This window comes from Ylistrum balloti, unplaced genomic scaffold (genome assembly GCF_031769215.1).
Source record: "Ylistrum balloti isolate Yb309-2 unplaced genomic scaffold, AGI_CSIRO_Ybal_v1 Utg370028, whole genome shotgun sequence".
In the NCBI taxonomy this organism is placed as follows: domain Eukaryota; kingdom Metazoa; phylum Mollusca; class Bivalvia; order Pectinida; family Pectinidae; genus Ylistrum; species Ylistrum balloti.
The window spans coordinates 406702-423101 of record NW_026782092.1 but is presented as its reverse complement, the minus strand read 5'-3'; the positions used below and the strand labels follow the sequence as shown (position 1 = coordinate 423101).

Here is a 16400-nt window from a genome sequence, read left to right as displayed (position 1 = left end):
CCTTTGTTCGAGGTTGCCTAGGGAATCAAAACAATTAAAATCAGCATCTTTATACCCATCCAAGACAAATAAAAAATTATGCAGGAAGTAGAATTAGGTGGGGTGGCAGGTCCTTTTGATGAAAAACCTATGTCTCAGTGGCGTAGCTCTCCCATAGGGGTAATACCTAAGAAGGATGGTGAGTGGCGGCTCATAACTCACCTTTCATGGCCTTTAGGGGATAGCGTTGATAGCAATATTGATCCTGAGATGGTTTCCGTTCAATATTCTTCATTTGAATCTTGATGACTTTATATTTGCTGGAAGGGAAAGAACAAAAACATGTGATAGGCTTATGTCAGTTTTTCAGGAAACTTGTCAAGAGATAAGAATACCTTGGCCAAATCAGGAGCCAGCAGTGATACCAGAAGGGTTCCTCTCAAGGCTATTGACAGTGAAGTTGACAGATTAATCAAGCTGTCTGTTGCTACAAATACTAGGGGTGCATATGAGTTGGCTTTGCGAAGTTTAAGACAGTTTCAGGAGGAATATCAATTAGATGTATCTTGGCCTCTTTCCATACAACATGATATGCGATATATAGGTTAAATGTCTCAGAAGGCCTATACATATTCCACAGTTAAGACTTATTTAGCTGGGTTAGGTTTCCATTGTAAGATGTCGGGGTACAATGATCCAACTCAACATTTTGTAATAAACAAATTATTAGAAAGTCTCAGAAGAGATAATGATAGGGTTAGATATGCTTGGATGCCTATCACTGTGGATAAGTTGGCAGAGATATTATCCGTACTCCCCAATATTTGTAGCTCCCAATACGAGCTATCATTGTTCAGTTGTGCATACTCTTTAGCATTTTATGGGTTTTTTCCGCGTAGGTGAAATAGCTATCAGTAGTAGGGATATGGCTTACCGAGTAGTAACAATATCAGAGGTATCACTACAGGCAAATAGTGCTACAGCACATCTGGCGTCCTCCAAAACGAATCAGTATGGTATGGAACAACTATTTTATTGACCAGTAACGGTACCCATTACTGTCCAGTCCGTAACCTCCGTAACTACTTACTTGCCATACCAAACTGTTCAGGTCTTCTGTTATGTTATTTTGGGGGTAAGGCATTAACTAGATACCAGTTTGCTAGTGTCATTACCAAAGCATGTAATGTTCTTGGCTATGAAAGCAGACATTACAAATCTCACTCATTTAGAATTGGGGCAGCAACATCAGCCTCCCAACATAATATATCGGCTGACGATATCATGCATTTAGGTCGGTGGAAGTCTAAAGCCTACAAAGGATTATCATAATCCCAACAGAGGAATTAATGGTACAACGCTAACAAGCGTTTTTAAGAATTGTAGGTTCTTTCAAGCAAGTCTGGATACTAGGGTCATCAATCATCAAGCATGCCTTTATCCACATCCGCGATATTCCAGGAGGGGTGAGCTTAGGTCTCTCTCGCTTAGGACTATCAGTTTGGTGGCAGTTTAAGGGTGGTATGGTCATAAGTGATATAAAGAAAAAAGTTAAACATATACAAAAGTTTGAGGCCGAGCAACCAGCAATCCATATTATTCATTGTGGTGGCAATGATGTGGGCAACACTGGTGTAGGGCAGCTAAGGATACATATAAAACATTTATGCATTTCCTAAGAGAACATTTTCCACACACACTACTTGTTTGGTCCCTAATCCTCCCCAGAAAGAACTGGAGAGGAGCCAGAAATTCATGTGCGCTGGAAAAGATCAGAAAGAGGCTAAACAGTGAAGTGTCTACATATATGATTCGAAGTGGAGGAGCAGTAGTGCATTATCCAGACTTGAAATTAGAGGAACAATTTTTTCATGAGGATGGGATACACTTATCCACACTCGGAAATGAGCTCTTTATTAACACATTAAAAGGTGCAATGGAAACGTTTAGTACATCAGTATTCAGATACTAGCCAAACAGCTAAGATGTAACTATGATTACTGTAAATAGAACAGCATGGAATTGTGGTCGCAGCCTTGTACCGTGGAATGTGTCGCCTCCTCTTTTACTTTTTGATTGGCGATAGCGAGTTGCTAGTAGCTCATTCGTTATATGGCAGATTTCGCGGTACAACTGCCTTGGACAGTATTTAACAAAGAAACTATTACCGTGCAGGATTTACTTAGCATATTTATTAAATACAAGTATAAAATATTTAACTACTTAATCAGAGTGCCACAACATCATATCTTATTTCTCTTAAGATATTTCAATTTTGTTCTAGATTTAATTTGAAGGACTCATTTTTAGCACGAGTGATCTCTTGACTATCATAACATGGTATAAAATGAAACGACTATTGTTCCTTTAGAACTGTTGTTAAATGTAACGTTTCTGGTAGTTTTTAGAACAGCAAGGAAAATACTAACATGGCAGCAACTCAATGAAAACATAGCGAACTATTGTATGACAAAAAGTATAATTTACATGATTGCAAATTAAGGCGTACAAGGAAAATAAGACCAGGTGTTCCGAAAGGGGAGCGTCCTCGGCTATATCAACGACACCTGCCATGTAATTCCTAGTAACCCAAAGTAAGTAATGTCAAGTTTTCAAATAAGGACACTGTGAACAAAAACAATTCATATGATATAAAAGTATCGTTCATACAATATTTTATCTTGATTTGGTATGCTTTTTATTTCCATAATTTTCCATTTCAATAGTTCACAGTGTTATTGGTCAAAAAGATACTTTTCTCTTTGTACCGTAGACTTTTATTTAAGTCTACCAACACGCTGGTTCCTCCAATAACGTATTGATTCACCATGTATAACAACGTACACGCTTAGTGTTCTAGCTTTACATACCCTGTAAACATAATGTATTATAGTCTGAACTATATGTACTGACATGGAAAAGATTTTTAAAGGTATTTGATGTTACTATACCATTCACGGTCACTTGTTTTACAGAGTTGTTGATGTTTCCGATCTAAATCAGTGGTTTTGGCCTATAGACTATTTTCTGACACTTATTCACATCACGTTTTTCCTTAGTACCGACTATTGCCTGATGTGTTGATTTATCGATATCATATAAGTGCTCTTAAATGTTAAAGGCATGCTTCATTTTTTATGCATCGAACGCTTCGCCACCTCAACAACATCTGATGAAAAGAAAACGAGGCAATAAAAACTAAAACCTTGCAAATCTCTTCATGTTCTTCGTACCTTAAAATGTTTTTTTTAAAAACCGGAAGTCATACTCGACTGACCAATAAGTTGTATACGTCCATGGAGTGACACATGAACTGTTTTTTTTTTTTTTGTAACCTTCAGTGTGTTTTTGATACCTTGATATTGTTTGTTGGTGTTAATGGTGTTTAGGTAAGAGAATAAAATATTGCATTAAATCTTCAGGAAAATATAAGAGACTATACACATGTATCAATGTTATCCTTATGCCTTTTACTTACCTATCTAGATATTCCATATGACATCTTCTACTACTGAATTGAAGAGGGAAAATGAAAAATGAAATGCAATCATCATTGATTGATGATTGTATAAAAGGCACACTAGTAAATAGCACCTCTCTATACAACTTTAGATTGTGATACAGTAGATCTACACAATTAAACTACGTCATACAGCTGTTTCGTCCCTATAGGATTTGTCAATGATGCTTAGGGCCTAAATTGTGAAGCCTGAAGGTGACTGCGAAAAATCCAAAGTAACCAAAACGAATAAAAAAATTCTAGATGGGGAGGCGCACTTGTGCGATAATTCATTTAATTTCGTAATTTCCATAGATCTGAAATTTAGAACAACGTCAAGTCCAGGTATATATTCTGAACCGTGCCACTATTCGAATGAATATAAACCTTGCATGCAGTTTTTTTACTTCCAATTTATTTTTATCAAAGATATTATCTAAATAAATGAGTTCCTTTTGTGCAATGACTCCACTTTCGTTGTGTAAACGAAAAGTCCATTAATTTTCACCATATCGGCTTTTAGCACATTCGTCTCTATTTTTGTGAGATGTTGCAATAATAGTGCCTATCTTACAACTACATTACATGGGAGTGTATTGGATGCATTGCCCTGTTGTCAGACAAAATAATATACATTCCAAGATAAATTTTATCTATATATAAAACAAATAGCATTCTTTCCTAAGTGATCGAGACAACCTTATATATATGATATCAGTACTATAACTCCAAAACCAAACAGACAACAGTTACAGAAGATTAATATAATTGCTTTGATGTTTTAATTGTTTCGTCTCGTCTTCACCATTCCTCAATATGTTTGGCATGTTATCGACTGTATTTCATTATATAGTTCTTCCATGTATCCAAAGGTATACCAATGTATACCAATATAGTTTTTGATGAAAAATAGTACCCCCCCCCCTAAAAAGCTCTCTAACTTATAAAAGAAATGTCAGTGCCATCTATTAGATCATGCCAAATATACTGGTTATGATGTTATAAAGTTATCTGCATACCGTGACATTACGGCTAAAAATTAAATATTGTGTAATGTAACAAATTAATCGTCAACAGAAACTAATGTTTGATCACACTGTGCATGCGGACAGAGCATTATTTTTCATATGGGTGACTGATTGTAATCATCTTGTTATGTATACACATTTAAAATGGTCGTTGTCGTTTTCTGTCTTCTGAACAAAACAAACCTAAATATTTAAAAATGCTGGAATGTAAAGGTATTTAAATTCTCAGTGATTCACATATCTTGTCTTTGATATTGTAAAAGTGCCTTTTTAATTTTAGCATATTACGCATTTCCATGAACTTAGAAAGCAGTTCTGACGTCATATATATAACTTTGTTCGAATCAAATTCATTTATGTGAGAGTGTTTTGTTAATCCCAAAAGAGTTTAAAAGTACTTCAAAACTGTGTAAAATGTTCTCTGCTCTAATGCAAATCTCGCCATCATCACACTTTGTGAAAATATCGCAGTTTTGTTCGTGAGAAACAGAGGAACAGGAGGAACAAGATGGCGGAGATGTTCAGGCTATCAAATAGTAAGTCATGATGAGAAAAAAATGCACACCGTGTCTCTTAGTATTATGTAATATACAAATGTACTCGACGTTCTTCTAAAATGATTATTGCATATATGAAATTACGAAATTTACATAATTGTGGGGCTAATGCATAACCCAATCTAAATTTTTACATTTCTTTTGATTACTTAACATTTTCCTCAGTCACCTCCAAGATTTAGCATTCAGGCTCTGAGCGTCACTGACGAGCCCTAGAATGACGAAACAGCTGTATGATGCAGTTTAATTCAATGTTTGATTCTACTGTATCTGGTCGAAATTTTTGTTAAATGGTGTTATTCACTCGTGTTCCCTTTGCACAACATTCCAATGCTGCATGCAAGAGTTTTTCTTGACTGTTTTTATGACTAGATATGAAAACATCTGTGTAATCTGATATTGGATGTATATGAATTTTGTATGAATTCATTGTATGTATGTGCGTGGATTTGTGTGGGTGTGGTGGTGTGTGTGTGTGTTTGTGTATTATAAGCTCATATTGTTTGTTCTCGTTTGTTCTTTCTGGAAAGGACTTAATGTGTATATAGACTTTGTCTGTTGTCCAACACTATCATCTTATGACAATAAGATTTCGTAGAATAAATATTAAATTCGGAAAAAAAGAATGAAAAATAATATGTCTTAATTGACATGAGGTACTTCGGTACTCAGTTTCAAAAACGAGCTGAGCTGGTTGAGATAGCTGTTAGGTAGAGGGGAAAACACCTTAATAATATTCAAACTCAACATCGATTAAACCGAGGACAACATTTGAAACGAACAAAGACGAATATGTATATGTACTTGCTTAGCATTAAAGTGTTACGGTTTCAGAGACAAACTAGTTGAGATAGCTGTTAGGCAGAGGGAAAAACAAGAAAATTCCGACACCGCTATAATATTCAAACACAACATCGAAGAGGCGAGGACAAAATTTGAAACGAACAAAGACTTATGTGAATATGTACTTGCTCAGCATTGAAGTGTTACAAAGAGTATACGACCAGATATTCCGGTTTATCCCTTCCAGTTTAAGTGAGAATAAGATCAACGAAACCTTCGGTCAAATAAATAGAAATTTTATTCAAAATTCTTTGTAGCAAGTCAGTAAGTCGACCACGATTTCCATTAACAGGTCTGTATTGACAAATTGGTTTTGTTTTTTCATACATCAATTAATACTTTAGATAAGATACAATAAAGCTACACTGAGCTGCATCATTCAGCTGTTTCATCTTTCTAGAACTCGTCTGTGATGCAAAGGGCTAAATGTTAATCTAGGAGGCGACCCAGAAAAAATCCTGAGTGCGCTATGGAAATGTCATAGTGCAGGTGTGGAAATGTACTTATATTGGTAAGAAATGGAATAATAATTCTCTTGAATTCCCTTTCATCGGTTCATAAGTGTGTCTAATAAACATAAAACATTTAGACAGACCTCTGCTTAACCTAACAGCGAGTGACGACCATTTATTCGTCTAAAGATATATATATATATAAAGGCCACAGCCCACACTATGTTGAAATAGGACGGTCCTGAAGCTAGACAATAAGAGCATTACTAAAACAGATAAAACAGCTCCAGCTCATATTCGAGTAAAGGATATTTCTAATTGTATTTGTATTTTGTTTGGTGCGTCAATTCATATCTCAGTAGTTCAAGTATATAATCGCCTTGTAAAATTAGTACCATGGCGAGGAGAATTTTGTATAACGAAATAAGTTTTTCTCCAAAAATAAAGACTATGTATTATTTTCATCCATCCTGACATTCCTTTACATCCAAGATACATACTATCCTTCGAAAGGAAGACTTTTAAGGAACAAACAGATGTAGGTTCGTATTAAACAGGGAATACTTTACAATTTGTTAACCCTGTAATTTGAACTACACTGTCAACTATACTTATGTATATACACATATGTACCAAAGATTAGCATTGAACAGTGCTGAAATGGCATTAACAGCTTTTATAAATAGCCTTCACGGTAATAACATACTAGCGCTCAATATAGAAAGTGTCTGAAAATACGAACATTGATGCCGTAGAAAAACAGATAGGTGTTTAAATATATATATCCTACTCGTATTGCTGTTTCATGCCGATAATAAGTTGAGTAAAGCTAAGAATATATTGACTATCGACAGTTTAACCCGTCATGTGGAACAGCCATTTTCTATGCCTGTAATATTGACGTCACTACGCATGTTTGATGTCATTTATCGTATCTTGAATACCAATTTCAGTTAGTTTATAACATATTTCCTTCAAATGTACATTCATGATATATTGAATTCAATATATTGATTCTCATATTCATCTAAGTTACCTGATCCTCAGTGAAACAATAGCGAAATGCCCTATCTGTACTACACAAAAAGGATATACATGTATGAAGATATATATATATATATAAGTAGTTTCCAATGTACCTTCGTCCTTGTTAATGCTTAAATTGTCAACCGAATAAACAGTACAAGTATGTATGTCTATGATACAAATATGACTGTCAGCATAGATCGGAGGTTCTGGCTAATATATGGAAGAAAATAGGTTATTTCCCACACACTTTTTACCTTCCATCTAATGAATCAATGTCACATGTTGTATTATCTATCTTTCAAACATTAGCAGAATAATAGTTTATTTAAAGAATACCTACCGTGACAGGAACAAGCTCAAACCGACTTAACACAGAAAAAGTGAAAAATTTGAATAACAGACCGCACACAATAGTATATCGTATTAACTTCATCTTAGTTTTATTTATTTTAACTGGAAACAACTTTTTATCCTGTTCGGTGAGAATTCGGCGATTTTTGAATGACCTCTGTGAACTGACATAATGTTGACGATCTGGACTTTAAAATTTAGCATTGGGCGCATAACGTTTTCCCTTTATCTCAATGTGTCCAAAACCATGTGTAATCGCCATGAACTTTAACTTTTTACCAAAATCCTGAACAAAGTAACGGAAATATCTTTATGAAAATGAATATATTTTGAATTAACAAATTATTTGTTTTGGTACGTTACAAGGGTGAGCTGTACTTTCTCATTTATCTTTTAACAACATCATGGTGGTAAATAATTTTGATGCGTCTTTCGTTATTTGGGTTTTTATGACTTTGCTATTTATTCATTTTTTTTTATCTACACATACCACTAATGTGCAGGCAATGTTGTAATTGGTAAGAAAATTGAGGGAGTGAGACAGTCAGAGAGATAAAGAAACAGAGACCAAAAGAGACAGAGGAAGCTTTGAATCTGTATCTTTCTTCACCGATATCTATTCATTTGAGTTTATTTGTATTGATAAGATGGGACTTAGTAAAGTCGTTATCTTGATTAGAAGGTGTTTAAGTCATGAAGTCTGAAAAACCATATGTTCTTCAGGACGTCCTGGTTTCTAGCGAGGGCGTATCGACACTATCTTTATCAGATAAAATAATAAAGAGCAACGCTGCACGCCAGTCATTTCTTCCTTACCGGTTGCTTCATTCACTAATTATTGCAGCCCTTGCACGAAGGTAAATATTTCTCAGATGCATTGATGGTGTCCTGTACGCGAATGGAGACAATAAGCTTCTACTCTATTAATGTTTAAAAGGGGGAATTACTTTTGATGACCATCGTTTAACCATTTTGTTTTACTTCTGTTCCGTATATCTAGCGATGTATGATTTATTGCCATTGTGACCACCGATTATTTTTGGCACATAGAGAGTAGCTTCTGGTTTAATATGTTGACGGCTTGATCCTTTTTCCATCCGGTGTATGGCCATGTCAAAACTGATATGTATGTTTTCGCTCTCTGTTCTTTTTCAAGGAAAATGGATTTACGTTTCACTTTTCTTCCTGTTGTGTTTTGGATTACACAAGGTGAGGAAATATTTGTAATATTATGAAATGAATAAATATATAACAAATATACATTCAACCATTCAAATAAGAAGATTTTAAAATTTGACGGAAAATGGAAATAGGAGACCCATTTAAACAATCAACTATGCGTTTTATATTAATAACACGTGCCAGATGCCACAACTAGCTTGCTTAGTGAAACTGTTGCTACCGAACGAAGTGTCCACATTATACAAATTACAACAACAAATACTATAGACAGAGCCACATATATGAGGTACTTGAATATCAAGAACTGCTTTGTTCTTTTTAAATGTTGTTTTTGCCTACATTTGATAGCCTTAGCTTCTCCGCCGTCTTGTTTCTCCTGCTCATCCATCTCCCACGCAAGATTCTGTGATTTTTACACACAATGTGATGACGGCGAGGTCGGTATAGAAAAAGACAAGAAAATATTCTTGTTTTAGTTATGTTTGTTTTCTGTTGATGTGTTTGTTTATTTGTTTGTGTTTTATGTTTATTATGATCATCATAATGTATTTTATCAACATTCTTGATGTTTAAGGACATTAACTTAAAACGAAATTAACTTAATGTTTGCGAAGTCGTAATTCCCTAAATTATCTTTTTGCTGTAGTAAGAGAAATTAAATATTAATTTTTATCATGTAATTTCTGATTTTCTTTCTTCATTATTCCTGAGGAAAAGAAATAGTGACATAATGCACATTGGGATATCAAATATGGCAGACTATTTATTGACTGAAAATAATATTGCAATATCAACTTGAGGGTCACTGTTTAATGACTTGCATTGTGAATTCACAAAATCCTAAGTCACGCACTATAAATAAAGAACAAAACAGCATCATATTCTGTTTGAGTATAACCAATCGTTTTGTTTAATATTTAGGTTTGCTACGTACAGAAGTCTGAAAATAAGAATGGTCATTTGAAATATACGTCTGGATGTACACATAACACTGTACGTATGATTAGTTTCCTGAATGACATTAACCTTACTCAGAAACTAAATGAATTGTGTATAGTTAGTATATTTCTTGTCACGAAATGTAGATTTGGTCATAAAATACTTTCTCAGTACTCAGTACTTCACAACATTCCATTGCTAAGGATTAATAGCACTAAATGCGTACATGTATTATGTCAACATTGAGACAGTTTCAACGCCCAAAGGAACCTTTGGGGAAGAACCCAATAATAGATTTTTTTTTTCTTTTTTCAAATAATGTACAATGCAAACTTTATCGGAGGTTAAAGTCATGCTTGTATAGGTTTGAGGCATTTAAAATAATGGATCGTGCCTTTCAGTTCAACTCATTTCAGAAGGGACATTTTGTTATTATGAACCCAAATATGCCTGACAAGAGGACAACGGTATAAATACAGTCCAAATATCATTAGCTTTAACCGTTATTATGCACTTACTAATCTTATAACTTCCAGCTTCCCTGGTATTCCATCTTTTGTTTGAGATGGATGTGTTTGTTGGTTTCCGTCATCGTGATATACAGTTTAAGTGATAAGTGTCGATTCATACTCCTTTGTAATTGTACAAATCACACAAGTTAAACGCACCTTTAAATACAAAATAAAATAAGATAATTAGAGCTAAACAATGAATTAAACTGTATCAGAAACTGCTTTGTCCTTCTAGGACTTATCAATGAGGCTAACAGGCTAAATGGTAAACCTAGGAGACGACTGCGGAAAATCATAAGTGATCGAAAAAAATAACAAAATATAGATAGGGATTTGAACTAACCCTACGGAGCCCGTTAACTGACATGCTCCATACTTATTTTATTTCGTTTTTTCGAAATGTTAATTCGTTTTTTCGAAATATTATTTCGTTTTTTCGAAATAATAATTCGTTTTATCGAAATAATATTTTATTTCGTTTTTTCGAAATATTATTTCGTTTTTTCGAAATAATAATTCGTTTTTTCGAAATAATAATTCGTTTAAACGAAATAATATTTCGAAAAAAAACCGAAATATTATTTCGAAAAAACGAATTATTTTTTCGAAAAAACAAAATAAAGTAAGTATGGAGCATGTCAGTTAACGGGCTCCGTAGGATTTGAACCAACCCTGTTTTCGTAAATTTTATATATTTGATAATTTTCGAGGAACGTCAAGTATAAACCTTTATTTTTACGATCGTCTCTATCAAACTGTTATTCTCACTTGTAAAAGCTTTATCATATTTACAGACATGTGAACAAGCCATCACACGTAAAATGACTGACTTAAAGTCTTCGGATCACGAACATGAAATTTGTCGGGAGTGTTGTCATGGCAACATGTGCAACAACAAAGGATGTGGGGACGATGGTAGGCTATATTACACTCTGCTAGCAATGCTACACTGCACTACACTTTACTATGATATGTCATACTTAAATAAATGACTAATAGTGTAATTCCAAACTTCTATTCTTAACTGTGTATAGTCTATCTGAATACTCCACAATCATTCAAATAAAAACCTTAAAGAGCCAGACGTACTCCTCAACCGATATTATTATATATCAGAAAAATATTCATGATTTTCTATTTTTCTCGGGTAGCAAAGGTTCTGACTAACCCTGTAATACCGCAATTTAAAAGTAAATCGCTACCAATCTAACGTAATAAATAGTTTTAAAAAAGAATTCGAAACGACTCAGTGCTCATAAAGAACTGTAAATAAATTTGCCGTCTTCCAACATGGCAGAAAGCGTGCGAGGGAAGCGGGGATTAAAACGTGTTAAAACGTGTTTTGACGGACTCTGAGGCGAAAAGAAGGAAGATGGCGCCAGACCGTGATATATCAAAGGCAAAGATTTATATTGGCGAGAATACGGAAAGATCGACTGCTGTGAAGACCGAACTGGATTTAAAAACAAATCACGGAGCAGCGGGTATTTTGCTCGACAGGTAATACGGGACAATTAAAGCTTGAATATTTATGTTTGGTTATTTTGTGCAAGTGATTAAAGTATGTTTGTTACTTTCCGTGACATATGATGACCTGACAGCTAAAAAACTAAGACAAATCGGTGTTCTGCATGCAGCTGACGAAAAGCAAAATTCCGGGGGCCCCTTGAGAGGAAATCATAATCAAGATTTTCGAATAAGTAGTCTTGATCGAGATACCTTGAAATATCCTAAATTTCTCATTTTTATGATGTCTCCAATTTAGTAACAAAATCTGATTTTCGACGCAAATTTATCCTAAAATCCTGTGCATCATTTTTAATGCAACAGATAAGATTCATTTCGCGTTGGTCTAAATGTTCGTTACCGTATCGTAGCCCCCATTTGAGGGCCTCTTTGCAATTAATAGTAGTTTTTCTTGTTTTTGTGTCATATCTAAGCACTGAAAGATGTGATCAATACATACGTTAGATGATTTCCATACAGGATTTATAAAGTATTGATCGCATTTATCGGTAAAGTATCTTTACAAGCGATGTCGTACTACTCGCCTCTTCCTCCATTTTTGTTTTGGTTCTGGCCGCGTCTGAACGTATCACGTGACTTTTCCTCATTAATATTCATATCCTGGTGTTGATTAATGAGACTAATTCCGGCACCGATATCTCCGGTACCCTTTCAATTTCAAGTTCGAAACTTTATACAAGTCTTTATTTATATATTATCTATTTCCAGTCAATAAAATATGAAAAAATATATCTAGCGGAGTGGATCTGGCTCTTTAATATTAACAAAAGATGTTTATATCTTACAAAAGAACCGAAATAAAAATCATACAATTTTTTTTTTGTACAAAGACATATCCATTTATAACAGTATAGATATGTAGAAGCTCTCTTGTTCTCCTTACATATATGATTGTTACACATACTCAAGTTTACATCCATTAACGATCAATTTACCGTATGTATCCTTCATTTTAAGTAATGTACAAGTTTTTTTATTGATGAAGACATAATTTGATCTTGCGCATACTCTCCACATAATATCTGTGTGCCTGGTTTTTTTTCCCTCTGACATTTTATCATCAGTACAAATATGTTATAAAATGACAAAATCGTTGTAAAAAGATTTAATTCTTTAGACACATCCTCATCTCATAGGTGTACATGTAAAGCAGTGAGTTTTATTTATCTATTACTGCATTTATTGCCAACTGTTCGTAAATATCGATGTCAAATAGGAAGACATCTTGGTAGCAAGTCTTTACATTAACACTATATAGAAACATAATTATATCTGACAGGACCACCACCAAGACAGGACAGGGGACCTTATTGTTTTCAATGTGAACATCTGTCGGACCCCAGTGAATGTGATCAAGTGACAATCTGCGACACTAACGAAGTAAGGAGTGCAAATACTTTCATAGCAATCCTTAGTTATTGGTGGAAAAATAATCACTTTTCAACGCGGTTCTTTAGGCTTAACAATTTTACAACATATGCATTTCCTTAAAATTTGTTTTGTTTGTTAGGATATCGACATCGACTCGCTCCAGAACGAAAATATCTTAAAACGATTATTAACAACATATGTCACTCGTATGCTTATTTTAAACAAGGTGTGTGGAATTGAGGAGACAGAGTTTTTTCACCAAGAACATCAGTTCTCCGCGGGCTGCAGAAGAAAAACTGTAAGATAGCTTTACAATCATGAATTATTTTCTTTAAACGAATGCACAGATTTTAAGGGTAATAAACTTCATCAATATAGTTCATGAAGTGAAATATATTATAATTTTGCCAGTGAAATATGGAGAAATATCTCGTTGGCAAGAGAAAAATAGCACTTTTTTGTTACTAGTGAAAAATTACAAGAGAACACAATCATCTTATAAAACCAATAAATTATAAAGCCCGGTGCAAAAAAACAATACCAGAAACCTGGTTGTTTACTGTTAACATGACATTCAATTCTAGGCCAAACGTTCATTTTCATTAAATCAGCAAACAATGCAAGGTAAATTACTTTATCAGAGATCAAATCCAATCCCAATCCGAGTGTCTTGAATCAGAAGCTAACATTCTAGACATTACAAGAAGATTCGTGTTATCAAAAGCGACAGCTATGGGTTGCCGTATAATTTCAGCCGCGTAGAAAACTTGTCACAGGTTACACACTCTTTGAACGTTTTACAACAAATTTTGTCGTTAGTGACATGAATAAGTAACATTTTCTATGTGAAAATATAAAACAAATTTACATTGAAATTTATTTTTGTGTTTACATACTTTTAATCATGTAAAAACAAAACACAAAAAACGGACAATAATTTGTTGTGTACTGTTCAGTTCTAATGAACAAGTAGTGTAAGCGAAAAATCAAGTCGACTCCCTTGTTTTATATCTATTCTAAATATGCAAGTAACTTGGCAATTTTGGTTGTAAGTGTTTAATCAATAAAATATTTAATAGTACATTTGTTAATAACAAATATATTTCAATCATGTGTCCAATATGTTTGTATTTTTCACTCGTTCTGCCCACTCATTAAAGATATCAAAATATCAGACACTCATTTGTTGTTAATGAAGACATTATTAATTAGCATTTATACTGTGGTAAGATTGTGATATGCATTTCATATAAATATACATATTTATGATGTAAAATATGAAAACTTTCTACTACTTTACAGGAGTGTCATGAATTCCCCATATTTGGACGTGCAATAAACATATCAAAAAAATCAACCAAAATGTGCAGGAGGTGTTGTGAAACCGATCTGTGCAACCATCAATGTGGCGGTTTGTTTAAGTGTTTTCCTATTATAGTCTGTAGATCAAGTTTGATAAAACAAATTTTTATATTGCATTTCTAACTGAGTGACATATCAACTTAATAAGTGACTTATATAACGCATTTTTTATGTTTGTTTTGTTTTTACATTGTGTTTTATTAGGTCAAGCCACTCTTTTGGAAAAATCGAACTAGGAATTTGTGCAAATGAATAATTAATAGTTGACGAATTAGGAGGGGACGTAGTTTGGTTTCTTTCATATAGCTCCACTTTGTCGCAAAAAAAGATTTCCTATTCTCCAACCATACAAACGATGCACTGCGCACTGGCATAGATCTGTTAATCTTTACGCTAAATTGTCTAAAATGGCACATTTTCAAAAGGTATTTCCATCCAAATGAACATCAACTGTATAATATATAATTAACAATGCAACCGAGTAAAACTTGATTTTGATTTTTCAACAGCGTATAGAAGTTGTGATGATCACTTTAAAGTAGGACGTTTAAAGTCAGGTGTTTACACGATATCACCTGATGATGTCAACACGTTTGATGTTTACTGTGATATGGAAAATGGAGACGGAGGCTGGATTGTCCTTCAGCGCCGCTTCAATGGTTTGGTACTGTTCAATCGATCCTTTGCTGAATACGAGAACGGATTTGGAGAATTGTACGGCGAATTCTGGATAGGTCTGAAGAAAATGCATATTTTAGCACATTCTAGTCGTAAAGTTAAGTTTAACCTACAAGCGCTGAATGGGACATGGTTACCGCTGGAATACAATAGTTTTTATATCTCTAACGCCAGTCAACAATATACGCTTCATGTGTCTAATCACACCAATGGATTTTGTGCAGAGAGTTTTGAGTACAATAATGGTAAAGTATTCTCAACATACGACAGAGATTCACGTGGATGTGCTGCTTCACGTTTTGGGGGGTTCTGGTATAATGGGTGTACATATTTGAACATCAATGGGCATTTTGGGCTACTGAATGATGAAAGTGGAGTAATTGAGCATAGATTCTATAGTGGGTACGTTAATTTTCAGAAAACAATCATGATGATACAATAATATCTACTTTACAAGGTGATATCATAATTTTCTTCAGTTTGCTTTGAAATAAAATCTAACATGAAATATCGATATTTTCTAATCTTTTGGTTTAATAGCTTTATAAATACTACCAATTACTGTCAATTCTCTGAACTAGTGGAAATATTGTTTTTGGGAACCAACAACAAACATGGGTTTAGTCAGTAAATCTCGTCCATTAATTGAGATATCAATTTCAAGATACTTATGGATTTCGTTGAAACTATGCCAGAGAGTGAATGAAACGAGATTATGCAGGTACTTTCAGGTAAATCAGGGTAAATCTATTCGGTCCAACATTCTCAAAAGAATTCGCAGCTGGAAATATATATAAAAAAATGAAAACAAAGTACAGGTCGGTGTTTATCGATCTTGATGTTAATTCACACTTCAGGAGTTGCATGATTGGTATGTTATTGTGTCTGCAGATAACCCGTCCAATGTCTATAAAAGATTGTAGAGATTGGTATTTATATAATTAACATTAACAAACACTTATCACGTCGGAACTAAATCATGAATTAGTTTCCTTTACAGATAACTTATCAACATGCTGTTATAATTAGGGTAAATTGATGGTAAATATGCATGATATATGATGATTGTTTTCATCGCACTCGTTGAAAAA

At 34.0% G+C, this 16400-nt stretch overlaps 1 protein-coding gene across 1 annotated transcript; it reads left to right on the top strand.

The window, feature by feature from the left end:
• Positions 1-78: 78 nt before the first annotated feature.
• Positions 79-15751, top strand: LOC132548806 (microfibril-associated glycoprotein 4-like). Its single transcript, XM_060212699.1, has 4 exons — positions 79-178; positions 350-540; positions 11166-11286; positions 15141-15751. The coding sequence occupies exons 1-4, from the start codon at positions 79-81 to the stop codon at positions 15749-15751; spliced, it is 1023 nt and encodes a 340-aa protein (XP_060068682.1).
• The last annotated feature ends 649 nt before the right edge of the window (positions 15752-16400 follow it).